The sequence below is a fragment of the Trematomus bernacchii genome, unplaced genomic scaffold (assembly GCF_902827165.1).
Source record: "Trematomus bernacchii unplaced genomic scaffold, fTreBer1.1, whole genome shotgun sequence".
Taxonomy (NCBI): domain Eukaryota; kingdom Metazoa; phylum Chordata; class Actinopteri; order Perciformes; family Nototheniidae; genus Trematomus; species Trematomus bernacchii.
This window is the reverse complement of record NW_022987614.1, coordinates 527,624-555,590: the sequence shown is the minus strand read 5'-3', so window position 1 is coordinate 555,590 and position 27,967 is coordinate 527,624. Positions and strand designations below refer to the sequence as shown.

At 41.5% G+C, this 27,967-nt stretch overlaps 1 protein-coding gene across 1 annotated transcript in view; it reads left to right on the top strand.

Moving 5' to 3' along the window:
• Positions 1 to 27,967, top strand: part of LOC117483768 (partitioning defective 3 homolog) — a gene marked incomplete in the record, with an annotated part of 336,797 nt that overhangs the window by 127,460 nt on the left and 181,370 nt on the right. The window contains 3 exon segments of the mRNA XM_034132116.1: positions 3,352 to 3,539; positions 5,553 to 5,636; positions 5,638 to 5,697. Coding sequence (XP_033988007.1) covers positions 3,352 to 3,539; positions 5,553 to 5,636; positions 5,638 to 5,697 — 332 coding nt within the window.

Below are 27,967 nucleotides of genomic sequence, written 5' to 3'. Positions count from 1 at the left end.
TGCATTAAAAAATAGAAATCGTGGGCATAGTCACACCTGCCAGTTATGTCCAATTTCACCATCTCCATAATAATTTCTAACCCCGGTTAATTGACGACACGGAGTCTCATCGGCTGCATTTGATTTGGGTTTTAGGAGAAATGTCTGTCACGAGCCCCTAATGAGAATGGCTTTCAATCAGAGATTTCTGTTGGTTAGTCTCTGCCAGTTCTCTTGTGTGATTAAGCTTATTAGTCAGAGAGCTCTATTGGATTAATGTTAGTTTCTTGGCTCTGCAGATACGACAAGAATGATCAAAGGCCAATGCAAACGGTACACTGTGAACGTGTGAAGTTGAAATGCAACAATTATTTTTAAAAGTCATACTTGATGTTCATAATTATGTTATTATTATCTGAAATTCAGTAAAGCGTTACCTGACACTCTGCAGTTACTGTGGAATGTGTGATGTTAATAATATGTTAGTTGGTCATTTCTCTAGAGGTTTGCTTTACAGTGAAAATAATAATGTTATCTGTTAAAAATACAAATAAATAAGATCTCTGTTGTACTAACTGATACAAAAGAAATGTATAAAGTAGAACATCTGCAAAGTGTTACAAGTTACACAAGTCTGTACACTACCTAATAGTTAATAGTACAGTTATTATGATAAATAAAAACCACTCATTTCTCTCCAGGACTGCTGTTTTCTCTTCAAGTCATGTTTACTAAAGTTGGTAAACACATATAGCTCTGAGAAAAGCTACAAAAAGAACCACTTAAAATGAATCTGATTGGACGATGCTGTAAACATGTTTTGGCTTTTCTTCTCTTAGTGAAGTTTTTGAAATCGTAGCATTCAGGGCTCGTCGACACGTAACAGGGTAAATTGCTGATGATGAAGTAGCATTTGGTGTTGGATATAAGTACACGGTAATCATCACTTTAGTTCCTCTGAGGAGGTACCCTGATGCCTCCTGGGAGATGTAGTTTAGGAAGTGTTGAGACTTCTTGTCCCTTGAGCTACGTCCACTCCTGATCTCCATCCCTCTGCTCAGATCCCACGCTCCTGTGACCCCACAACAGCACTCAGACAATTACATGACACACACACACACACACACACACACACACACACACACACAAACACAAACACACATTTCCAGATTCTCAACAAATACTGTAGCTGTTGGCCCAGATAGTACCAAATACAAACACATGTGTTGTTGTTTGAGTGCACACAATATACAAACTAAAAGACATTCTTACCCAATAATGTTACACAAACCCATACACACATTTGTAATTTCCACACACACAAATAGCCACTTGCACGAATGAACGTAGCTCTAAACAAACGTATTAAGTGTACAAACACACACACGGACCTTCAACCTCATTAGTTCATCAGAGCGTATCTACACACACACACACACACACAGGGACACAAACACATATGGACATTTTTAATCTGGCAGTTAGTCTCACAATACACACACAGTCTAATAACTGTTGACTCAGACACACACTTCCTTTGGACAGATTATAGTGGTTCCTGTATACACACACACACACACACACACACACACCCACCCCCACACACACACACACACACACACACACACACACACACACACACACACACACACACACACACACACAGAGCATCCTGGAGGAGAACATGGGAACATGACTCTTGGTGTTTTCATGCGAAGAAGATATTTTTAAACAGACTTTACTAATTCTGTTTACACTCCATATCTCTTGTGTGGTCCGCTGGGCACATTTCAGCCAATCAGAAACGGCCTGTGGGATTTTGGAGAGGTCCGAAAGTGGGAGATTTTTAACGTCATAACAGTGTTTCTTGTGTACGGCGCAGGCTGTGTTGTTTTGGAGTTGTTATTTGGACCTTGGCCCACTTCCCACGCGCTGCAACTTCTACACCGAGTGAAGAGTTATAATGGAAGGCTTCCACTTGCTCTTTATTCTCATCCTCATATTGTTGGTCCCACACAATGGGAATGCACTGGCACTAAACTACAAACTGATTATTCCTCAATGGGCTGATAATGGCATCTCAATGATTAATCGCCTTTATAAAACCATAATGTTTGAGGAACAGAATTAGTTCCAGCCTATTTTAATCAATCATCCCCAAACATCTTATTAAATTACTTGTCTTGAGTCTTATTATCTAGAGCTAGGAGTCTGCTATACATTCTTTTCCAATAAGGTGATATCCTACAAATGAGTACCACACAGTATTATTCTTTCCTCCATAGGCCAGGGTAAGGATTTTAGGATTATCTGTTTTTAAAAATCTACATATCGTTGTGTCGTGGATCCGATGTAACACTCACAACATTGAAGAATAAGACAAAGAGGAATCAATAAGACACGGAGATGGTTGAAGTCACATATTATATGGCTGTACAGCGTTATAAGAGACATTACCTTGCACCAGTCAATAGCGTAATGTCGCTAAATACTAAGTAAATCTCACAGCTTATATACTCCCACTGACCTGACATGATATTGTATTGCATTTCCTGACCCCCCCAGACTTTAAAGTGGACCTATCATGCTATATTTGAATAATATAGTGTTGGACCATACCTATATAAGGCATATTTATACTTGGTATAAATACTATTTTTTTCAAAATACCAAACGGATCATGCATTTTAGCCATGCCTCATTTTGCTCAATTTGACAATTTCTAGCTCTGTTTTAGCAAGGGCTGATTCAGTGAGAACAGCACCACCTACAGGCCTGGCATATGTACTACAGCGTCTCCAGCGCTTTCGAACGGCAATGTCCGTGGCTGTCTCCTCCTGATTGGTGGAGTTGGCCCAATAGCCGAAGCGCCACCGTCCTGACGTCAGGACAGTGTTCAAATCTGGATCAGTTTTTATCAGATCCGTTGCAGCCCCTTTTTTAGAGATTTGGGTATGGAGGAAAATAGAGAGGGTTGTGTTTTCTGACACTTGGTGAGTTCCCTGGAACACCGGGGACACATATTCATGTAGAAAAGACGTACAAAAGTGCATTTTGCATGATAGGTCCCCTTTAAATAATCTTAGGTTCAATGACCTTTCTCTGCTAATACGTTACGTAGAGAACTCGTTGGTCACAGAAATAGATCGGCCTCTTTCCTTGAAACTAAATGAATACTCATTAGTATGGTTTGAAACATATGATTATCAGTATTTACATTGTTACTCCTATTTTTCTATAAAGTGAAGATTTGTTTACCTACTTCTGATACATGCTCCGATAGAATAACTGTGTGCTGTTGAAAAAAGAAACATGATTATATAAAACAGTTGTTACAGTTGTAACACCCTTGCTCTTCCTTGTGTCTCTCAGATATGCCCCTCCACGTGCGGCGCAGCAGCGACCCCGCCCTGCTCACCGTCAACGGGCCCTTCAACGGCGGAGAATCACGAGTCCAAACCGAAGAGCCGCCGTCGAGGAAGAACCCGACTCGATGGTCTACCACCGCCGGGTTCCTGAAGGCTCGACACAACTCCGGCACCAACAGCCTGGAGAGAAAAGTACGTGTCAAAACCAGAGCTGGAGATGAGGATGATATTTGATTTAGTGATGGAGTTACAAGTCAAGTGCATACAAGTGCAGTGTCACAGGTACACAGAAGACAGTAAGGTGAATATACAAGAAAAGACAAATAAAAAAGGGTTAGCAGGGTTCTTACGGTCATTAAAAACCTGGAAAAGTCATGGAAATTCAAAATGCTAATTCCAGGCCCTGGAAAAGTTATGGAAAACAATTTTTTTCCTAAAGTTTTGGAAAAGTCATGGAAATGTAACTAAAGTTGCATCAAATATAATTTATATTTGAGCTAATCGCCGAAATAGTAATACTATAACGATAATAAATACTGTATCGTATAGTAATGAAACATAAAATGGAACTGCTGAGAGTAATCTTTTTGGTCATGGAAAATTAGGTAAAGGTCATGGAAAAGTCATTGAAAATCATTGGTGAGAACGTGTATGAACCCTGGATTAGACAACAAAAGAGAGTAATATATGACAAAATTATAATTAAAATGATAAGAGAGGTTTTAAAACCAGAGCTAGAGATGGGGCTCATTCAAATAGATGGGATTATGTTGAAGGAACCATTTGAAATTCAAGTCCACTATTTGATTTATACAGTACAGAAGCACTGGTGGGTTTATATACCTGTACTTCTTTCAAATTGGCACATTATCCTGTCTTTACAAACGGATAAATAGGGCTGAACGATTGGTCGAATGTTATCAAGATCGCAGTATGGACCATAGCATTTTGAAGGAAGTGTAGCAGAGTGGCTTTGATGTACCCAAATCTTATTCGACAGACTTAACACAACTTATGATTTTTGGTACAGATCTTCATAAGAAATAATAATGTACCTGTAATTATCATTAAAACACGATCAAACCTCAATATTGTGAATCAAATCCCAATTCCAATACCAGACAAAATAAAATCCCAATTATAATTTTTCTCCAAATTGTGCAGCGCTACTTTAAAGGGGACCTGTCATGCAAAATGCACTTTTGTACGTCTTTTCTACATGAATATGTGTCCCCGGTGTTCCAGGGAACTCACCAAGTGTCAGAAAACACAACCCTCTCTATTTTCCTCCATACCCAAATCTCTAAAAAAGGGGCTGCAACGGATCTGATAAAAACTGATCCAGATTTGAACACTGTCCTGACGTCAGGACGGTGGCGCTACGGCTATTGGGCCAACTCCACCAATCAGGAGGAGACAGCCACGGACATTGCCGTTCGAAAGCGCTGGAGACGCTGTAGTACATATGCCAGGCCTGTAGGTGGTGCTGTTCTCACAGAATCAGCCCTTGCAAAAACAGAGCTAAAAAATGTCAAATTGAGCAAAATGAGGCATGGCTAAAATGCATGATCTGTTTGGTATTTTGAAAAAAAAAAAAGTATAAATATGTCTCTTATAGGTATGGTCCTACACTATATTATTCAAATATAGCATGATAGGTCCACTTTAAGTACTCCAAAACTGGACTATTATACAACAACAACATTGGTATTAATTAAATACCTTTTTGTGTGTAATATATTTTGTATTGACATCTGGCAGCAAACAATTACACGGTGTTTTTTCTAGACATAGTAATTCTACATCTTAAGTTTGTCCGAAATGCCTTTTTCTTTTTTTACACAAAGATAAAATAAAAACAGTAAAAAGTACGAACAATACGAACATTAGGGAGTGATCAGGTCTTCACAGTAAAATCATACGTTTGTAAAATAAAATCTGGCCTATGAGGTTTTACGAAATCAGTCCACTTTCTCCATCGTGACACAAATAGCTCCAGTTTGTGATTGACAGATGATGTTATCCTCTCCATTTTGTAAATGTCCGTTGTAATATCCATCCATGCGTTTGAAGTTGGGCGATCTGGTGATAACCACTTCCTTGTAAGCGCTTTTTTTACTCGCCACCAGCAACAGATTTAATACATATTTGTCTTTTTAAAATGAAAGACCTTTTTTAATGAATGATGCGTGTCTTTGGTTTCAGGGCAAAGCTATGGACACGTACCGCAGTCTGCCTCGGGATGCTGGGACGTGGGCCAATCAGAGAGAGTTTCAGAGAGAGACCGCCCCGCTCATCGCTCAGCGCCAATCACCCCATGGTGGACCGCTGGCTGGAGAAACAGGAGCAGGTAGGACCGTGTTCACTTCTTAACTTTAGATACGATACGATAACACTTTAAAGGTCGGACATTTAACATAACGGCACAATCAGTGAGAGAAAACCTGCTCAAAGTACCGCACACAACTAAAAGACTATTGTTTTTGCTACGAGATTTTACCAGAGCACCCGTGTTCGAAAACTGTCTCGAAGCTTGTTCCTTGGCCATTAAATCTAACACAAAATAAGGGTGTGGCTCATTTGAAACCAATGCACCATCACTTGTCGTGGTTCAGTTTACTTCAAGTGAATATACCTGCAATGTGATTCATTTAGCTAACTCTAGACAAAGAGGTTGAAGTAGGAGAGGCTGAGATGTTGATGAGATTGTTACAAAACCCCACACTCACTACATCTCTCTGTTATGTATCTGTACATGAACGCCTCCTATCTCAAACTATCCAACATTCGTAGATTTACCGTCTGTCAGCCCTAAGCTCTGTGAAAGCCCGTCTGATTGGCCCGGGATCGAGTCCAGGGCCCCTCAATGTAGAACCTTAACAACGAGGAATTTCCACCACAAATCCACAATGACACATAAGTCATGGAGGGAGCGTAACATAATGTTGATACAGTAAATAGCATGAGCCACATACAGAACATATGGTCCTGTTTAAGGGGGGGGGGGGGGTTACTGCTGAGGTCATGCACTGTAAAGATTTGTATGAATATGATCATAAACGGTGATAACATATCATGACACACTTGCATGTTTCTGTTCTTACTTGGTGTTTGCAAAGCTTTTATTACAAAAGTATCACTTGCATATTATTAGTGATATCTTAAGTAAACATGAAGTGCGTCAAAGAGATGCATGAATCGCTATCTTATCTTTTCATGGGCTGTTGCTTTTGTCTGTCTAACATCTGTACCGTGTTAAGACATGTGCATCGCTTACTAGGGTTATCTAAATGTACTATTAGAGATAATAATATGACGTTTTTGTTTTGTGACACCCAAGCAAAGTAAAAGTGAATGCTGAACAAGACATGTTTTAGGCATTGAAAATGGTGCAATACATTTCATGAAGTGAAAACAGTGAATGGGATATAAAGGAAAACCAGACAACAATGTGGAAGCCACATGTCAATCACAAAGCATCCCCGCCCAAAAGCATACCCTGCTTTATTGTCTATTTTACTCAAAATGGGACAATAATTTGCAAAATTAACGTTATAATGTTTTCAAGAAGACTTATAACTATGGATTGAGACTACAAACTCATGATTAAAATGTTTTCTAAGGTAATAAATGAAAGTAGTGGGGCCATTTTCACAGATAGACTTCTATAGAATCTGACTTCAATTTGCAACTACACTGTTTGCCATTATAATGAAAGCATGTTTAAGGCACTTTTTCTTTTGCTTCAGATATCCCAGGCACTTATTGACTCTACTTGGTGCTATTTAACTTAAACTTGTTCCTATTTGTATTCCTATATTAGTTATTTCTCACAGTTTCTTCGGGTTAAAGGTACAGCGACTTCTCACCATTAGAGTGGAGCTGCACCATCTCCCTCTTACAGCAGCTTTCAGTGAGGGTTAAGTGGTGGAGGTCACTGCAGGGTGGTAATGACCTGCTGAAGGCCATGTGCCCTCCTCTGCTCTCACACACACACACACACACACACACACACACACACACACACACACACACACACACACACACACACACACACACACACACACACACACACACACATACACATACACATACACATACACATACACACACACACACCCCTCACTGTGACATGAACAGCTTCATCCATCTGTGTGTGTGTGTGTGTGTGTGTGTGTGTGCTTATTTAAAGTGGCTTCTCTAATGGTGAGAGACACATTAACAGAGTGGCATGTTGTGTTATCGTGCTCCATAAGTGCACAGGTGTTGTGTGTGTGTGTTTACATACACTCTGTGTGTGGCGGGACAGAACATGACCCAGTCAGAAATCCAAGTGACACAATTGTATTTCGTCTCATCAATGACACACACACACACACACACACACACACACACACACACATACACACACACACACACACACACACACACACACACACACACACACACACACACACACACAGGCTGTTGTTGTTGGCCATTGTAGAGAATCGTCCCGCTGTCACTGCTTTCTGTCTCTTTGATGTAAGCTCCACTTAGCTTTCTTTGTTCCAGGAAATATGTTGTAACTATTTTTTTTTTGTTGTTCCCCAGCTTTATGATCAAATGACAGAATGGATAAGATACACAGCATTAAGAAGAATCACTTTTGTTAGAAGCAAAAGTCTGTGTGCATTGACTATTATTGTTGTCAGAGTGCTCTCCGTCACAATATTTCATTCTGTTGGAATTTAGATGAATACCCAACCAGCGCGTTGTTGTCTTCTGTAAAGCGTTGATGCTTAAGGTTATCATCTGGGATGCAAAGCTGTCTAAATGCACCGGTCTGGATAGAAAAGAGGCTGCACTCAAAGTTGTTCTGCTTTTTGGGGTTATCCTTTTCTTGCAGTGAGTAATATAGGCTTTCTGTGCATGTCAACGGTCTACAAAGGCTACAACCCCAAAGTTAGACATCACTGTGTAACACTCGCGCTTCTATTGCTTAGCGCTCCAACACATTGTATGTGATAGACTAAGGGGCGGGACATCTATAAGCAGGTTGACCTATCACAATAGAGCCGGCCAGCTAACCAATCAGAGCTCTGGTTTCAGACAGAGGGTGAAAAGAGGTGCTGCAGCACAGGCAGTATGAGAAAAATAAAGAGCTTTTTGAACATTAAAGCATGGAGACATGTCCCAGTTCATGCATATTAAAATCCATACTGCTTCTGCATACGTTCTTCTGCAGTTCATTATAACACCACAACGAATTAGGCTTTAACACAATTAGCCTAGAGATCCGTTTTTGTATTAGTATAATAAACCTTTGTTAAAACAGAGCACTATGTGAATGAAGTATAGCACAGCCAGAATATAATATGCAGTGATTTCATTAGAATAGAGCAGCTGGGTGGGAATGATGAATTGACAATTTCCCCGAGTTTAGTTTCATCTTATCTCCCCGATGAAAAAAAACACACGGAACAGAGGAAAATGAAGAGTGAAATTTAGAATAGAGCGCCACATAATGAAGAAGGTCTATTTTACCCGTGTGGAGAATTAGATTTCTCTCATAACGTACAGAGCGTACCAGAGTGAGGCCAGATTGAATCGCATTAAAATGAATGAAACTGTTTCTCTGCTCCCAAGTGGGAAATTGTGCGAGTCGGCAGCACACAGCCACCATCAGACTGTGGTAGGTTGGAGCTGCGTTCATAAAGCCCCCCCCCCCCCCTCACACACACACACACACACACACACACACACACACACACACACACACACACACACACACACACACACACACACACACACACAGACTCACACACACTACATTCCCCTCTCCCCCCTTTGGCAACAGGTAGGGGGTCGCCATGGCAACAGCGAACTGTCAGTCGAGTGTGTATTAATGAGAGATGGTTGGAGGTGCTGAGGCTGCGGAGAAAATGGAGGTCTGTGTGTGTGCTTGCGTGCGTGTGTGTGTGTGTGTGAGAGTATATTCATGAGACAGGCGTGTGTGTGTGTTTCATTGTGTGTGTGTTACATTTTTTGTTACGGGCTTATGGCTTTGACTATCCATGTTTAATGTGTCAGATGTGAGCATGTGCCTAAGACATCCATGCAGACACAAACTTCATATCAGCAAATTAAAACACACACACGCACACACACACACGCACACACACGCACACGCACACACACGCGCACACACACACACACACACACACACACACACACACACACACACACACACACACACACACACACACACACACACACACACACACACACACACACACACACACACACACACACACACACTGCAGTCTTTCTTTATTCTCTTTGAAAAGTTATGATTTCTTTATACTTTTCACATATTCTTCCAGTTCCTATACAATCTGTGGATGAAAAGCACGATATATCTCAGATTCCAGGCTAGGAAAAAAACTCTATTAGACCCTTATACATAGTAACAATGTTGAAGACAAGGCTGCTATCCTGTAGTTCATGAAATGTTGATACGTTAGGACCAGGACCAGGGTTTTCACAGGGCAGCAGTGAGCGGTTTCATATGTTCACATTACACCTGGAGCTGATTCCCTGCTGTCTGACTACACACACCTTTACTGCTGATGTCTGCAGCCTGCAGCACTAACACACACAACCTGGACCCTATATACTGTATACTTGTGGCGCAGTGGGTTAGTGCGTTGGTGTTGGGATCAGGGGAGCACAGGTTCAAACCCCACTGCAGTCAGCATGTCGTTGTGTCCCTGAGACACTTCACCCCAAATTGCTCCTGTGGGGATTGTCCACAGTATTGAGTATGTAAGTCGCTTTGGATAAAAGCGTCTAACAAGTAACATGTAATATTAATCGTTGGATCATCCGTAAATAATTCGTCCAACATTTCCCTGCTTCATACTGTATGTGAATGCAACAAATGGAAATGTCTTAAACACAACCACATTCTTACGTCTTAAGGCCCAGACACACCAGGCCGTATTCGACCGTCTTGCGTTGTCTGGCGACAACGGGTTCCTTGTCGCCCAAAGTCAATTTGGTGTGTCCCGAACCCTCGGCCGTGACACGCCTTATTTGGCCTTTCACGGTCGACACCCGGCCGATTCAACATGTTGAATCGGCCATTTGTCGGACACAAGCTATCGGGCCAAGAAACCACTCTGATCAGCTGTTCAGCTAGCAAATGAGAAGCGAAACGGAAGTGAGGGACGTAAACAAACGATTTAAGGCACAAGACAGCAGCTAAACCCCAGCAGGTGATACTTAAAGACATCAAACATAGCCCTTAAATGTCCTCTCTTACCTCCCACACATAGCAGGGACATCTCTGATATCGGCGGGAGCGTCCCCGGCTGTCCTCTGCTGAGAGCTCCGTGATTTGTTTGGTCAAGTCCGGTTTTTCATCTCATGGTAAATTTAGCAAGATGTGGCCATTATTACATTGCTGACTCAATAAACTACACACCCGGCAGAACACTGCGATCATCAGATGCAGGTCTATTAACTGTGATTTTATAGTATGTCTGCACTTTATGTGCTCATTTCATCATGCATGTATTTTTATATTCTAAAACATGTTTTCGATGGACGAGAGTGAAAATGGAACGGCAGCCGCTATTTGTTTGTTTATATCAGTCTGTTCTTCTTCTCTGTCTTCCGGTTGTTGCCTATTTTGAATGACGAATACACACTACCGCCGCCTGCTGGTAAGGAGAGTTATTGCCACTCACGCATGCGCAGTTCGTACGTGCTCGGCTGAAGTCTTTGCGGTGTGTTCCAGTGCGACACATGGCCAAGACGCAGGAGAACTCGTCGATGGAACTGTCGGTGTCGGAGAGTTCTCTGGTGACTGCCTGGTGTGTCAGGGCGTTAACACCTCATATCTCCTATTCAGCCATTTCATTCATATTTGTGAATGTTTAAACAATGAAGTATTTCCAATTGCAAAAGGAACTTCCCACAGAATACGTTTATCCAGTTTTAAACAAATGTACACTTTTTAATTGGTGTACAGTTCTGAATAGGCTAAATAAAGCAACTTTAAAAAAGTACTTTTTAATACTGAGGGAATTCAAATCCAATTGTAAAAGAGCTTGAAAGATTTGAGCGTGGTGATAGACAGTGTAGGGGTGTAACAATTCAATATCTCTCTTTAGAAGTCAATAGAAAGTGAGGTATTTTGGTTTTATTAAGCAGCAACAGTGGTTTGTTGAAATAGTGCTGCACACAGTTGGTATGAAAAGCCACAGCAACTGCAGCATGACTGAGGAGACAGTAGGCACTTTCACACCCGAGTACTTTTCCCAGGAATATTTCCGATAGTTCCTGGGATTTTGCGTTCACACCAAAAAGATCTGGAACTAGAACCTAGTTTTTGTTAACCTTTTCCCCCCTTTGTAGTCCCTGCTAGAGAGCAGGTACTTTCCTTGGGAGAAAAGGTTCCCATTTCTGATTGGCTGGGCGGATTGCAAACCACGCCCCGTAACACTGGGAAAAGTTTTGCGAAGCCGCCATTGTATTTGCTGGCATTAGCATTATTAGCATTAGCATTAGCCCCGCACACCAACGGAGAGAGACTAACTTATGGCAACACAAAAAAAAACATGGGAGCGGTGGAGTGATGAGGAGGTGTCGGTGTTCTGGCGATTTACTCGGAAGGCTTCAGTATAAGTAAAACCACAGCAACTGAGCATGACTGAGGAGACAATAGCGCTTTACAAACGGAAAGTCAATTATGTGTCAACTAAAAATGGGAAATAAACAAATGTCACAGCACTGAACACACAAGGCCAGCATGACATCAACAATGTTTCCCAAAGATCCTCTGCTCTCCACCATGTACCAATACACATGACAATTATTCTTTTATGGACTATTTAGGATTACAATAGCAATTCCTTTTAAAAGTGGTACACTCATACCTCCCCCCCAATTAGCATCCTCTAAATGCAGTTGTCATCAAACTGGGTCTCTGTAATTAATGATGATTACTTACTAGAGGTCAGAAATCATTTACTGGTAGCATTCTGTGTGTGTGTGTGTGTGTGTGTGTGTGTGTGTGTGTGTGTGTGTGTGTGTGTGTGTGTGTGTGTGTGTGTGTGGTGTGTGTGTGTGTGTGTGGTGTGTGTGTGTGTGTGTGTGTGTGTGTGTGTGTGTGTGTGTGTGTGTGTGTGTGTGGTGTGTGTGTGTGTGTGTGTGTGTGTGTGTGTGTGTGTGTGATGTGGTGTGTGTGTGTGTGTGTGGTGTGTGTGTGTGTGTGTGGTGTGTGTGTGTGTGTGTGTGTGTGTGTGTGTGTGTGTGTGTGTGTGCTGTGTGTGTGTGTGTGTGTGTGTGTGTGTGTGTGTGTGTGTGTGTGTGTGTGTGTGTGTGTGTGCGTGCGCTGTGTGAGCTGTGTGAGCTGTGTGTTGTCAGCCATTAGAGTGCTGAGGAAGTGTTGAGTTATCTCTCATGGTGGGATGGAGAATTCACACAACTCACTTGGGATGTTATTACACAGATATGCTGCAGAAGGGTCAACACACACACACACACACACACACACACACACACACACACCCCTTCCTCCATACTTGTGCAGAATTGTTAATGCTGACGTGTGCATATTCCCACACAGCCTCTCTTACTTTACACACTTTAACAGCAGCTTGTTTCTTTAAACATACAGAATATATATATAGTCCCTTTCCCTCTGGACCAGAGACACACGAACATATGGCTTGTGTCTTGAATTGAAAAGGTTACAATCTATTACCAATGTGGTATACCCAGGGCAAATTACTGTGCAGAATTAAGGGGGGATTAATAAGCCCTCGCTTGTATCTATAATAATCTATAATTGAAACATGACAGCCGGGTGGACACGCACATCTTTTGGGCCCTTTTGTACGTAACGCTAGGTAGCGTGCATATCCTCTCAATAATAAGTTCAAACGATCCCTAATTCAGGTTTAAACGTTTCAAAGTGACTGAACGAGTAAAAGCTTTAACAAAAAAACACCAGAAAATAATCATACTTCTTCTATAGTTTATCACCTCTAGCCAATAGAAGTGCGAGTGTTACATAGTGATGTCACTATCTCCAGGAAGTAAACAAATGAGTCCAATGGAGGCATTTCAGGCAGGACTGTGAGGGAGAAAACACTCAGGGGATTTTAGTCCTTTGCAGACCATTTACATGCACTAAACTTATAAAACACACTGTAGGAAATAGAAAACCCCAAAAGGCATAATAGGGCCTCTTTAAAAACAACCTGCATATATCCAAGTATTTTGGGCGACACACCTTATGACCCACACCCAGGTACACACACTCAAAACAAGCTCAGGACTTCATCAAAACACACAGTGAACAACACACACATGTATTATGCATGCAGTGCATTTCAAAGTGTCGTTAAAAAGTGAACAAGTGTGTGCACACAAACAGGAACAAAATGAAAACCCAATTACAACATGAGCACATGCACCAACACACATCTTAATGGCCATGTAAGCACGCACACACACACACACGCACATACACACACACACACACACGCACATACACACACACACACATACCTTTCTCCAGTGCTTCCTAACTAACAAGCCTCCATGCAGTGTGTGTGTGTGTGTGTGTAGTGGAGAGTTGAGTCCCTCAGGTGCACAGTGCAGCTTTAGCAGGATAAATCATGCAAACCTGAGCCTCACACTCATAAATCACCTCAGGCTCTGTGTGTGTGTGTGTGTGTGTGTGTGTGTGTGTGTGTGTGTGTGTGTGTGTGTGTGTGTGTGTGTGTGTGTGTGTGTGTGTGTGTGTGGTGTGTGTGTGTGTGTGTGTGTGTGTGTGTGTGTGTGTGTGTGTGTGTGTGTGTGGTGTGTGTGTGTGTGTGTGTGTGTGTGTGTGTGTGTGTGTGTGTGTGTGTGTGTGTGTGTGTGTGTGTGTGTGTGTGTGTGTGTGTGTGTGTGTGTGTGTTCGTATGTACTTGCATAATGTGTGCACTGAAGCCCGCAAGTGCAACTTTTGTCCACAGTAAATTGTACTTTTTTTGCAGGTGTGTTCACATGCATATCATTTTCTATGTGAGGCTTACAACAACTTTGAGTGTGAAAGATGGAAAGAGAGGGTGTGTGTGTGTGTGTGTGTGTGTGTGTGTGTGTGTGTGTGTGTGTGTGTGTGTGTGTGTGTGTGTGTGTGTGTGTGTGTGTGTGTGTGTGTGTGTGTGTGTGTGTGTGTGTGTGTGTGTGTGTGTGTGTGTGTGTGTGTGTGTGTGTGTGTGTGTGTGTGTGTGTGTGTGTGTGTGTGTGTGTGTGTGTGTGTGTGTGTGTGTGTGTGTTTTAATAAGACATATGTACAGTCCACCTTTTTCAAAGCAGCAGGCTCAGTGTATTCTCAAACCAGTAGGTGCTGCTGTGGAGCTTAGATAAAAGACAGGGTGTGTGTGTGTGTGTGTGTGTGTGTCATCTCCTTCTGTTTCTCTTCTATGCACGTGTAGTGTGAATGTCTGTATAGATAGCACTGCAGGTGTGCTAGTGTTGGCAGATGTGACAACAGTTCACTGCTAATCTTGCGAGCCTTCAGTCGGACCCTTCTCTCTTTTCTTCAGTCTAATTCTTTGTATTAATCCTTTTGATCCGTCCCTGGCTTTAACACCCCTCATTGTTTTCTCTCCGTCTCAGGTTCATACATTCAGTTAATGATCACTCCTATTATTTGCTCTGTTTAACCTTCTCATGCTTCATGTTTCATCGCTCGCCTTCCCACCTTTCTGTAATTAAAGTCTAAGCATCTTGAAAAGGGTTTATAATATGATTGTTTTTTAAGATATTTCATACCTGGTATAAGAACAAGGGGATTACATACATCCTAAATCTTTTGACGTCCTCTCACTTTTCTTTGAATGTATTCTTTACTTAAATATCCCTTTCTTTCAAAATGGGTTTGTCGATGGAGAAGCGTTTTCCCATTGCTCTCTTGAGCTAGGAGATGTCTTTGTAAGTTATATAATGTGTCACAAATTAAAAAGCAATTGTTGTAATCACTGGTCAGATGATAATATCTAACAGCTATATGATAGGGCTGTCCCGAATACCATTTTTCGGGCTCCGGATATTCGGTAGTAATCAGCAGCGAATATTCGGATATTCGGCCCGCGGGGGGGAGGGGGGGGGGTGTGCGTAGTAATCAGCAGCGAACCGCTTCAACACGTGTATTTCGGTTTTATTCACGGCATTCATTTTGGTTATTCTACAGTATTGATGTTTTATAGTTATTTGTTTGTTAATGTGTATAACCCAATTTGTGTTCTTTGAAATTGAAAAGGATATTGTGTTTGTAACTTTCGTTGCAGTTGTATCCTAAGTGTCATTTGGCTTGGCTTCCTATTTTAGCGCTGTTGACAGGCAGCTGTTGTTGCTATGGAAACAACGTGATGGAGATTAACGGAGAAAAGTCATATCTACATATAAAGACGGAGAAAGTAAACGATAACGTTTATGGTTAAGTGTTAGCACCTCCCCCGAAGAGGCTCAAGCTCTTACGTTGATATTGGAGATTTCAATAAATTGAAAAACAGAAGAAAAAAAAAAAATACGAATAACAAAATTGAAACCTGAATAGTACTCCAACGAACGAATATTCGGATATTCGGATACGGTACAGCCCTAATGATTAGCCACTTCACCTCCAGTGCCGAGCTGAGCTATTAGAAACACACTATAACATCAAAGCATATAACAAAACACATAAACAAATCAAATATGCTCACAACACTTGCCATTCGAATAAATACCAAGTAATCGATTTGTTGACTTATCTGAGTCAAACATGTACAACTGAATCTCTGCCATGTTTCCTCTAACGGAGCAACAGAGACCTTATGTAACATTACACATCACAAACTTTTTATGTGGGAAAAACATTAGCAAAATATGAATCATAGAATACTTTCAAGCGTGTCTGGAGGCGGACATTAAGAACTTATTTTCTGCTTCAGGCAAACTCTTCTGGAAGTTCAGAGTGAACCTTTTGCATCCTCACATCATATCAAATGTTTTCCATCTGGAACTTCATTGCTGTCCGTCCTCTCCTCTACTTTCTACTCCCCATTACTCTCTCTATCGATCCTCCATTTTTCTCTTTGCTCTTCACTTCATCTCCTTTATTTGTTATTCCTCTCACTCCTCTCTCGCTCCTGTTCTCCTCAGCGCTCCTCATCCCCTTTGATCTTCTGGTTTTAATATGACAGGGAGCTGTGGGAGCCTCCCAGCTGGGGGAGGACGGGGTGAGAGAGCAGCAATAGAGAGATGGAGGGGAAGATGAAAGACAACTCTCCCCCCTCTTGAGGCTTCACAGTCCCCCCCCCCCCCCCCCCTGAGGGTATATCCACCTCTGGGTGCAACCTGCCGCCAGGACACACATCATCTGCTGTTCATCACCTAATTACACCTAAAAATAGACCTGATCAGGTGGACCAGATGGTAGCAAACATAATCATCAAACTCAAACAGATATCAAAGATTAAAATGTGCACTCCACAGGTTTATCATTAGTGCTTGGGGGAAGCAGAAGAGATGGAGACGTTGGCGGCTGAAAGGAGAGTGTTTTGCGGAGGAGTTGATCAGGTCCACGGAGCGATCAAAGACAGAGAAGAACAGCAGGTGTCAGCTGTTATCAGAGCACAATCTGAGGGGTCTGACAGAAGAGGGGAAGAGATGATTATTAAGTCCTGCTGTGCTCCCAAAATGAAATCCAGCAAATGGAAAACAGTTGAGAGATAGCCGTGTATCTGCAGGATCAGAGGGGTGGTTTTCACAACACCTGAGCCCCAAACGTCTACCCAGAGAGCGGATTATCCTTTTTGAAGATGGGATATTGTTAGAACATCTGGTACTCACAAAATAAATATTACATTTTGCGTGATTAATCTATTTTTGTGGAGTGGAATTTCACATACAAATAGTTTAACAATTACTTAATATGCTTATTTTCAGGTTGAATATTCTGTCTCTCCTGTGACATGTCTCCATGCTTTAATGTTCAAAAGGCTCTGTATTTTTCTCATACTGCCTGTGCTGCAGCACCTCTTTTCACCCTCTGTCAACCGCTTAGATGTCACTCTGTTAGAGCATTAAACACAAGTTCAATTGAGTCGTTTCAAACAGGGGGGAGTGTGTGTGAGAGAAACTCCCACTGGAGGGAACACAGGGATTTTAGCATTTGCAGACCATTTACATGCACTAAAACCTATAGAACACACTAAAGCAGGGGTGTCAAACTCAATTTCATCACAGGCCACATTAGCATTATGGTTGCACTCAAAGGGCCGGCTGAACTTTAAGACTATATAAAAATACATAAATATTTAATATATATAAAATAATGTATTATATTACATTATTGCCTCTGCATTGGATTATTACCGGATAGGGTAATAACTTCATAACTAACTACATCTGAAAGCAGAAGTCTAGGGCAAATAATTGCAAGTCTCTTCAGTGAGAATGTCACAAAATAATTTTAATTTGAAAAGTAATATTTAAAAAAAAAAGTGAAATTCTGAGAAAAAAAAGTCACATTTGAGATGCATTGTGGGACATGTAGTTTATGGGCAACGTGCTTCTGTAAATCGGCATGTAACCGTACAGTATATAAACATATTATATTCTTTGCAAGCTCTTGTGGGGCCACATGAAATGAAGTCACGGGCTGGATTTGGCCCCCGGGCTTTGACACCCCTGCACTAAAGGAAAGGGAAAACCCCCCAGAAAGCACATTGGGCCTCTTTAAATGCATATTGTCTAAGTTAGGTTTTAGACTCCCATGCAGTTTAAGTGAAAACAGTTGGAAATGAAGGAGCCACTGCTTAGAAAAATGCCTTTTTAAAAAGTAGTGAGAAATGATATTTAAACTGCACCCTAATGAGAGAGAAATGACAGTGACTAATGATCCAGTTCAGGCTCAGTTTGTCTAAAGCTCCTGAGTCATTGCTCGCTGTTCGGTGTGCCGCTGTGGGGCTTTACTGCTGAAGGTGCAGCACACACTGCGGCAGGAAGTGGGGAAAAGTCATGGAGGGTGAGGTAACAGGAGTGTGAGTTTTTGTGGTTTCTCCCTCACACAGCCTTCTACTTCCCAGCAGCCATTATTGTGGGAGTCAGCCTGAATAATGGCCTTCAATCTGACAACTCATTGTGTGAGTGTGTGTGAGTGTGTGTGTGTGTGAGCAGTGTCACCATAATCCACAGCTCCCCTCCTCTCAGATACCCCTTTCACACCAAGGCTTTTCCCCTTCTAGCTCCGTGCTAGAGCTTTTCTGGTTCAGAACCGGTACTTCGGTTTAGCTCCGGCTCTTTTCACACCGCTCAGAGCCCGACTGGTGCTGCCGCTGCTGCGTCATGACGTCACAGTTTACGTCGCTGAGTTTCTCCCCAACGGAGCTCACCTCACAACAACAACGGGCCGGGGACTGCGTTGCTTTTAATCATACGAAGCCAGATTAAATTAAATAACGACTTCTCCAACCTTATACTTTTCTCCAGAGTGCCGTGGTTCATTGTTTATTAATGTGTTTCATTTACCGACCGCTGCAGTGCTGACTGCTCTTCCACGGGAGTTTATTCTCCCGTTAGCTCCGGGTTAGCTCACACGGCTCTAAAGTATTCACTGTCTGACTGTCACACAAGCAGCTGATACATATCCCCAGTTCCCCTTAAGTGAATGTGTGTCAGTCTGAATTGACGCTGTTTGGCATCACAACGCTGTTATGAAAGTTTCTCTGGTATAACAATGGGTGATGTTAGCATAGCAACCGAAGCTAAACTGACTACTTGCTAAGCCGTTTTCTACAGGCACTTTTTACCGACGTATTTTTCATTATGATTCTACTTGTGATAGTCGGACATGACAACCTGTGCAGCCCATGTATTGATTCCATCCGATAGCTGCTATAATAACAAACGTCTGCCTGCTCTCCACAATGATCAATAACAGTGAACGGATGGTCAAAGTAAGGTACAAATAAACAGAATCACACGAAGCCTGGTTAGTGTTGCCTGACTTTATAAAGTGTGTTTTTTTTAACAAGTGTTGCGTTCTAGTCACTTTGCTCAGCACTACTGCTTGTTACAACTTTTATTTGCCGTACTCGCCTTAACTGTTATCTCAGGTTAATCTCGCCCCCCTCCGACGTAAGCGGTTCTTGCTTCTAGACGGACAACTTTTTGGTGCTCGAAACGAACCGGATTCCGGAGCTTAGAAGCTGCTCCGCTGCAGTGTGAACAGGGAAACCCGGTGCTTTTCAAGCACCAGCACCGAACCGGCCCCGAAACACCGTTGGTGTGAATGGGGTAAGAGGGAGAGCTTGGTCAGTCTGCCTGTTCTTTTTGCTCCATAGACACTTTTCTATCTGCAGTTTCATCTAGGTAAAAGGTGCATTACGTTACTAAATGTGTGTACCGGACTTACACACATACTCCTTTTCCCAATGTATAGAGTTTGGTGCTAGTTTGGTTTGCAGTTGGTACAATTTGCATGTCAGATTACAGCCACAGCTCTCGGTTCTTGGTAGCTGCCAATCCGAAATAGTTGGTGCCTGACAGCGTTTCCGCCAGGGGGGCGTCTTGCCGTCATTTGACGCCCTTATTCAGCTCGGAAACGCCCCTCACGCTTCTTAGTGAGCCGAGCCAAATGAATTCCCATCACTAATACGTAAAGAGATAGTATCTATAAAGGGACGGCTCAATTCAAAATTCAAGTCACGTAACACGACGTGACGTCCCCCCCCGCTCTCGGGGGTGGACGCCCTCTCAGCCCTGGTCTGGCGGAAACACTGGTGCCTGAGTTAAGCCAGTTTTTAAAGGTTGATAGCCGGCGTTAATACAGCTAAAACACGAACAATTGGTTTACAATTGGACGCCGTCTTTGGAAGCACTTCGGTGGAAAAGTGGTAGGATTGCATCGCAAAATGTATACCTATACAGTAGTGACCGTAGATCTGATGATGCCCACAAGAGTATTACAAGTTTACAAACTTGGCGGCACGTTAATACAGTTCTACGTTGATAGTAACAACACACTGTAGCTTGATGCTTCATTCTCATATTTTAGTTTACAATCTGGAGTATTCTTACAATAGAAACTACCTCCAAGTTCTTCAGAGAGACTGTAGCTGTTCTAAGGGGTTCACAGAAACTGAACCAATGAATGTTTCAGAATAAAAACATGTTTTTTGTCAGAACGATTGATCTATTCGTTAATCAACATATTGAAGCTGTTCTGTAGACTCATGATGGCCAATCACCTTATTACAACACTTAATGTTAGCTTTTCCTTTCATTTGGCCACCAACATAAACAGACCCACTTATTGCGTTTGCTTTCTTTGCGCACGTTAACTCAACATCATTGTGTGCGTGCATTTGATCCATTGACACATTGTTCTGTTCTCCATATGGATTACACATGCTATAAACACTCGGGAAAACTTTGGCAAACTGTATTCCATATCACTAACACTCCGTATAGTGTATTGTATTTCTTGCTCGCTTACTCACTCACACACACACACACACACACACACACACACACACACACACACACACACACACACACACACACACACACACACACACACACACACACACACATGCATAGATACGTACACACTCTCCCTCCACCTGTGTCATGTTTGACGTTGTCAGGAGAGCCAAGTCAAGCTGATTGTGTGAGTGTGTGTTGGATCCAGGCCTACATCAACGTTCTCTCAGCAGCTCAATGCCAGACAGCCTCAGAGGGGCGGGCAAAAGACCTCAGCGGGGTAAAAGGAGGATGTTTTAAGTTCAAAATGCACCTCTTTGTTAGCTTGTAGGCTTTGATTCCCAAAATGCACCGGTGTGTGCGTTGGTGTTGGGATCAGGGGGTCACGGGTTCAAACCCCACTGCAGTCAGCATGTCGTTGTGTCCCTGAGACACTTCACCCCAAATTGCTCCTGTGGGGATTGTCCACAGTATTGAGTATGTAAGTTGCTTTGGATAAAAGCGTCGAACAAGTGACATGTAATGTAATGTAATGTAATATACTTAGATATGCACAATTTTTGCTCGATTTTGGATTTTTTTAACATTCGAATTCATATTTTCTTTCTTTCTATTGTAGCTTTGTAACTTTTCTTGACATTGAAATGAAATTGTAAGGACAGCTTAGTTTAGTAACTTGATGTTTAAGGTTGTCCCTCTTTGGCTCATGTTGGACTTACTTGGGTTACCATTTGTGTGCATTATGTCTTCTTCACTCACCTCGAATAACTTAATATTAAAATATTGCATGTATTTGGTAGAAAAAACGACTTTTTAGCATCTATGGCATACTAGACAATTGGTGAGCAATGGACTTTTTTAAACTGACACATAAGATAAAGTGAATGAAAGTGGACACTCAAACTTTTTTTTCGTTACAACCAAAACTAATGTCAGAACTTTCCTGAATACCCTCAGGTTTTTTTGAGTTGAGAGTTTTCAAAGTGTCATTTGTCGTCCTTTGAACGCGCTTTGTCACAGGTTTCTGTTCCTCTGTGTCTCTATCTGCCTCTCTGTCATTCTCTTTGAGTCCACCTCTTTTCTCGCTAGTCTTTCATTTCTCTGTCCCATCACTCCCCGTGCTCTCAGGAGAAATAGTTTTGGAAACACTTCTTACTAATCGGACTATTTTTTATGTTGTAGATATCTCTATTAAATATCGACAGCTATCAACCTGCTCTCCCCTTCTGTTAAATCAAAGCATCCTCAAGTTACAAAACAATCTTATTCGCACCTTCTACATTTTCCATTTCAAATGTGAAACTGACTCTCAGGAGACAGCGGCTCCTAAAATGTGAGAATTGAAATTGCTTGTATTCCTGAGGATGTTCCATTGTCTATTATTTCTGTGGAAATTGCGGTACATATTTTTCGTGGTGGTGATACCCCTCCTCCACCAACCCCATCAGCTCTGATTGAATTGGATGGCAGAAATTGCTGTTGAATGAAGTGGATCGTTACAGCAGCAACCGTGTTCATTTAGGAAGTGCTGGAAGTCTCATTTTGTTCAAGCTGTTATTGCCGCTGCCTCTGGTAGTTCTGTGATGTGCTCAGACTCAACGCTTCAGTAGGCGTTGAGACAAGCTGTGGAAGAAAAGCGGACTTTCTGCACACGGAATAATAGATCCTAAACTTTATTCGGCCAAGCTATGAATATCAGCCTTCCATCTTTCATAAAAGTTTTACACCAGATTTTGGCTGCAATGCTTTTTCTCGCATGTCTTAAAACATCATTAGACATTAAACACTGAATTTGGTTGATAAGGTGTCACTGAGAGGGTGCAGAGAAAGTTCATCCCAAATGTGTTAGATATGATTAAAGTCAGGGTTATTTAACAATTTGTGGAACCTGTAATTAATGGAAACAGTTCTAAAAGTTTTCTAAAAATTTAGAAAATGACAATTCCCACAACAAAACTCAAGCTTACAAATAAAAAAATCATGTTTATATCAAACTAATCTCGATAATTGGATATCTGCATATGATTGGAGCCAAAAGGACACATTTTTGGTATACAAAGCGTTCTCGTTTCGGTTTGTAAAGCGAGTCGTTTGACCAATCATGTTTGGTTTCATGCTCCTCAAGAAGAGCAAAAGAGGTAGAACACGTTGGCCGAAATGCAATCTCAGATGTGGCTTTTTTAAAATCTCTGTAAACGGATATCTGCAATATGAAAGACCACATTTTCTGACGTCAATGACCAACCATGACAAAAGAAAGCTTTGGCCTTGACATCCATTTGATACACACAATAAATAGTGCCCGTTGCCGCCAAAGGCTTCTCGTCATCAGACCAATAGCACATGAAATTGATAATGAATAAACCATGAGTGACTTGTAAAATAAGTGGAAAGGAATAGAGATTTAGAAAAATGGCTTTCTATAAAGATCTTAAATTAAACCTTTGAGAGAGCTCGGAAAATACCAGGATGTGTTCTGCACAACCTTGGGTTACTTTCAGTTGACAGAACTCCACACAGATAATAATCTTTCTTCTGAAGTGGTATACATGCAAACACAGACACTTTGTTCTGTCTTTCTTTCTTTTAACCATATGCTCCGACCACAAAACCAAACACACACACACACACACACACACAAACATGCACCTCCCTCCTCTTCTTTTGTAACGGCCCAACCGGCAGACAGGATGATATAAACTGAGATAACATCCTCTCTGCTCAATGAATCCTGGAGTTATTGACGATGCCGGCGGCCCGTCTGGATCCTATTATCAAAGTGTCTTCAAAGGAGACTAATTGAATTAGCGCAGGGATCCGTAATAGAAAGCTTGCCTTTTAATGATGCATTGTGGTCTCTCACGGAGACGAGTGGCGACATTAATCAAACGTCTCTCTGTGGCGGCAGATGGGACTGTGTTGTGTTCGGCGGTATCAAACTTATCAGTGGCATCAGGTTTAATTGATGTAAAGAAACTCAACACAGTTTATCTACAACTTTGAAACCAGTAGGCCTGCATGTTTCAGAGGTTTCTGAATTCTCTGCGGTTGGCACTTTCGTTGTCAGCTGGTCTGCGAAAAAGAAAATATTCAACAAGTTTAAACCATGGATGTATACAGAGAACTGGATACAGCGTTGGATCTTATGATCGTCGCTCAGGGGCGCATTCATCGAAAATGTCCTGACTCTCAAGAGCAAAAGTTCCTGTATCTGGGTCCATAGTACGTTGGCACTTGCGTTTTCCTTAAGCCCCGCCTCCAATATGCAGCATCATGGCCGGTCTTGGATCTGTACAATTAAGCTAGATTCTACTTTATAGCGCATTGTACAACAATTTAAAAAAGGCCTATTCAAGAGTTGGTACTGGGTAGTTGATTTCTATAAAAACAAAACTACAATCTGATTTATAGATGTCTCTTATCCATTATCAGTCAATGGGAAAAAGTGTTTTTGGTCCATTGACGTCACGGAACGACACTAATGGTGTAGTACCACCGTTTGGCCACTACAAACATTTATTTCAATGGTCAGTGCTATACCGGTGGCTTGGTTCACACCCTAACCCTAGACCTGTAGTCAATCTGTTGATGTGTCTTTGGATAGGATACCTAACCCAAACTACCTACTGATGGTCAACAGTTGGTGGATATGTGTGAATGCACTAAAATGGCAGCCAGTTTGTGAATAGATGGATGCTGACTTTTATAAGTTAAAGCACTTTGAGGGGTCACAAAGACTGGGACATCGCCATAAAAGTGCATGTCCATTTACCGATAAACACTCAGCGTGATTAAATGTTAGACACAGATTCAGTTTCACAGCCTGACATCCGACACCAGCACCAGGACGGCAGAACCTTAGCTCAGTGACTGACCCAGTAAATAAGTCATGTGCAGCGATGCGTTTCCATTGAATGAACCTCCCGAGTGGTTTTGATGGAAATGTGAAGATGTGAGATGAGCACACCTGGAGCTCAGTGTGTGTTTGTGTGTGTGTGTGTGTGTGTGTGTGTGTGTGTGTTAGTGTCACCTCCTATGATCTTGATCAGATTTTCTTTGTTGCCTCTTCTTGAAAGGGTGCACATCCCCACTTTTTTTTTTCCTTTCAAGTAAATCTTCTCTTTTTTTGATTTGGTCCTGTCAATCATCAATAGGCTTAAAGTGACCTGAAAGTGTGATTATTATTTATTTATTTTGCACTTTTATTGTCATTACACAGTACAGGTACTATGTAATGAAATGGTTTCTCTGCATTTGACCGATCCTAGTGTTAGGAGCAGTGGGCTGCCATTATGAACGGCGCTCGGGGAGCAGTGTAGGGAACCTCGGTAGCACTTGGTCTTGCCGGGACTTGAACTGGTGACCTTCCAGTTGCCAAGCCAAGTCCCTATGGACTTCGCCACCACCGCCATCTTAGAACAGCTGTGATGAACTCCAGAATCACATATGCTAAGTAACAGCAGCGCTCACTTACAGATATTTCTAAGTAAACTCCCAACTATATTTAATGTATTTCTCTCAGTTTTAAACACGCAGATGGTGTGTAGTCCTCTTCAGGTCGTAGGTCAGAGGTTGAGGTTAATTTGTCAGCTATGGTTCAGAGTTTCATCCGGACTTGGACATATGGAGCTCTGCTGGAGAGGACACAGATACCAGTTAACAGTGATGGATAGTGTGTGTGTTTCTATGTAGATGTTATGTGTGTTCAACTTGAACATGTTTTGTACGTTTGTTACGATACATGAGCTGCACGTTGCCTGGCAACCATCACTAAACAGAAATCGACATCTATAGTTTTAGAGCTAAAAGGGGTTTATTTCTGTATGTTGTTGCCCTCTTTGAAAGTGAAATTACATTTCAACTAAGAACGAAGATGATGAGAGTTTATTAATGAGTTTTTGAACCACTACATTATTTCAAGGAATACATAACGTTTTATACGATTTCTGAATACAATTAATACACATTTATGAAGTTAATAACTGGAAACTGTTTTCAACTTTTTTCAATTGTTTTTGTTTGCGTGAGATTCTACAAGGTCTGAGATATCTGACTTTATTTAAAAGGCAAGTTAATGGAAATACATGTACCTGCATGTTTGCTCTTTGTATCCTCAAGGTTTATTACACTGATGGTTAATTCACTTTTGAAAATAAACTTCAGCAACATGTAATGTCAAGTATAAATAAACTATAGGATTCAAGCAATGGCCCAAACTACACAATTTTATTTTTTGAATGCATCATTCAATATTTATTCAAAAACCTAATGTTTGCATTTCTGCCAGCATATAGAGAAGACTCCATTTCTGCAAACAGAGCTGACTCCTCTCCCTGCCGGACAGTGTGTCTGTACACACACATAAACACACGCACACGCACGCACACACACGCACACACACACACACGCACTCACACACTCACACTCACACACCAGTCTGTGTGACATTGTGGTCAAAGTGGCAGGAAAGGGGAGCGGGCAGCACTTCATTAAAGTGCAGCATTACTCTACTCACTCTGTCTCCTCTACACACACATACACACACATACACACACATCTACACACACACAAGGCGCAGACCACTTCATTTAGTCTGAGAGATAGAAAGGACAGACCCCAATGGATTCTCCTATTAATCTTTAATGAGCCCCCGGGCCTGAAAAACTGCCCGTCCGCCTCTCCTTCTCCACATCCAGGAAACAAACAATGACTCGGCTGGAAAACATCGGCCTCCTACCTGTCTGCCTGCGAGCCATTAACCCCCGACTCACTCATGAATTATTAATGCCGCTCTCGGCCCACTCCCACGGACGGGAAAGGGCGACGTCTTGATGGTGTGGCTGGGAAAGTGTAGCGATGCTTTCTGAGTGTCTGTGTCTGGGGGAAGTTGAAGTAACAGCTGATTGGTCCACCTGTCAATCACTCTGCTCAAGTTGTTGTTGGTACATGCACGGGAGATGCCAGTGGGATTTTCTTAAGCTGACACCATGTCGGTTTTTTGTATTTTTTCTGTTTGTCTTCTTCTGGGAAACTAGTTTAAAGTAATAGCAGATTGGTGCATCTGTCAATCAAACTGCTCAACTGGTTGCTAATGCTGGGAAAAAGCCAATGGTATTTTCTTAAGCTACTACCATGTCGGTTTTTTGTGTACTGTTTCTTGTTTCTTTTTCTCTTCTGTGGGAAAACTGTTTTGTAGAAGCAACATATATCAAAAAGATGAAGCATAGGCAAAAGAAAACAGCTGGCGTGGGTCATGTAAACATCACTAATAATTTAAACAACAAACAGGCTTCATTCCAACATCAATAAATCATGCTGTGCTCCATTTGACTTATATATACAGGGTAGGTGTACTGTTACCAAACAGGGCCTCCATACCGTTTTTTTTAATATATTTTTTTACAGGAGTACACTTTTACCAGGTGCAGTTTTATCCGCCTCTTTTTATGTATTTTTGTGCAATGGAAATGGATTCTGTGGTCATACTTTTCTTAAACCTGATCAAAAATGGATTTTAATTTGTTATGAGATTAAAGTCAGAATTCTGATACTTCAGATCTTTAGTCATACATTTGTTTTGAAGACTTTTAAAAAGTATATTTTCTGACTTTTCTTTTTAGAATCTTTTTTTAAAAATGTATATATATATATATATATATATATATATATATTTCTGCCGTTCTTTTTTAGTTCAGAGGTTTTTTTTTTTGTTTTTTTGTTTATATTTTGGGGGAATTCAGTTTTATTAAAGAAAATCTGCCATTTTTTAATTCCGATTTATTTGGGAATTCTGACTCATTTTTCGAATTTCAGATTTTTTAATTTTCAGATTTAGTTTTTTAACAACCCTTATGTTGTGTTCGCTCTAGTTTTTTTTTATCTGAACAAGGCTTCATGGTATCCTCCACAACAGGTTTATAAACACTACACAACTGATTTTGACAATTTTAGCCAAGTCTGAAGGTCTCTAAAAAAAAAAGTGTATAATTTGGTGTTGGGGTCTGGGGAGACCCAGCAGAATTGTTGGGGTCACTCGGGGTCAAATTTGGCCCAATCAAGATTCATCTTTGACTTTAGATACCCCAGCCCCTTCATACACTGTAACA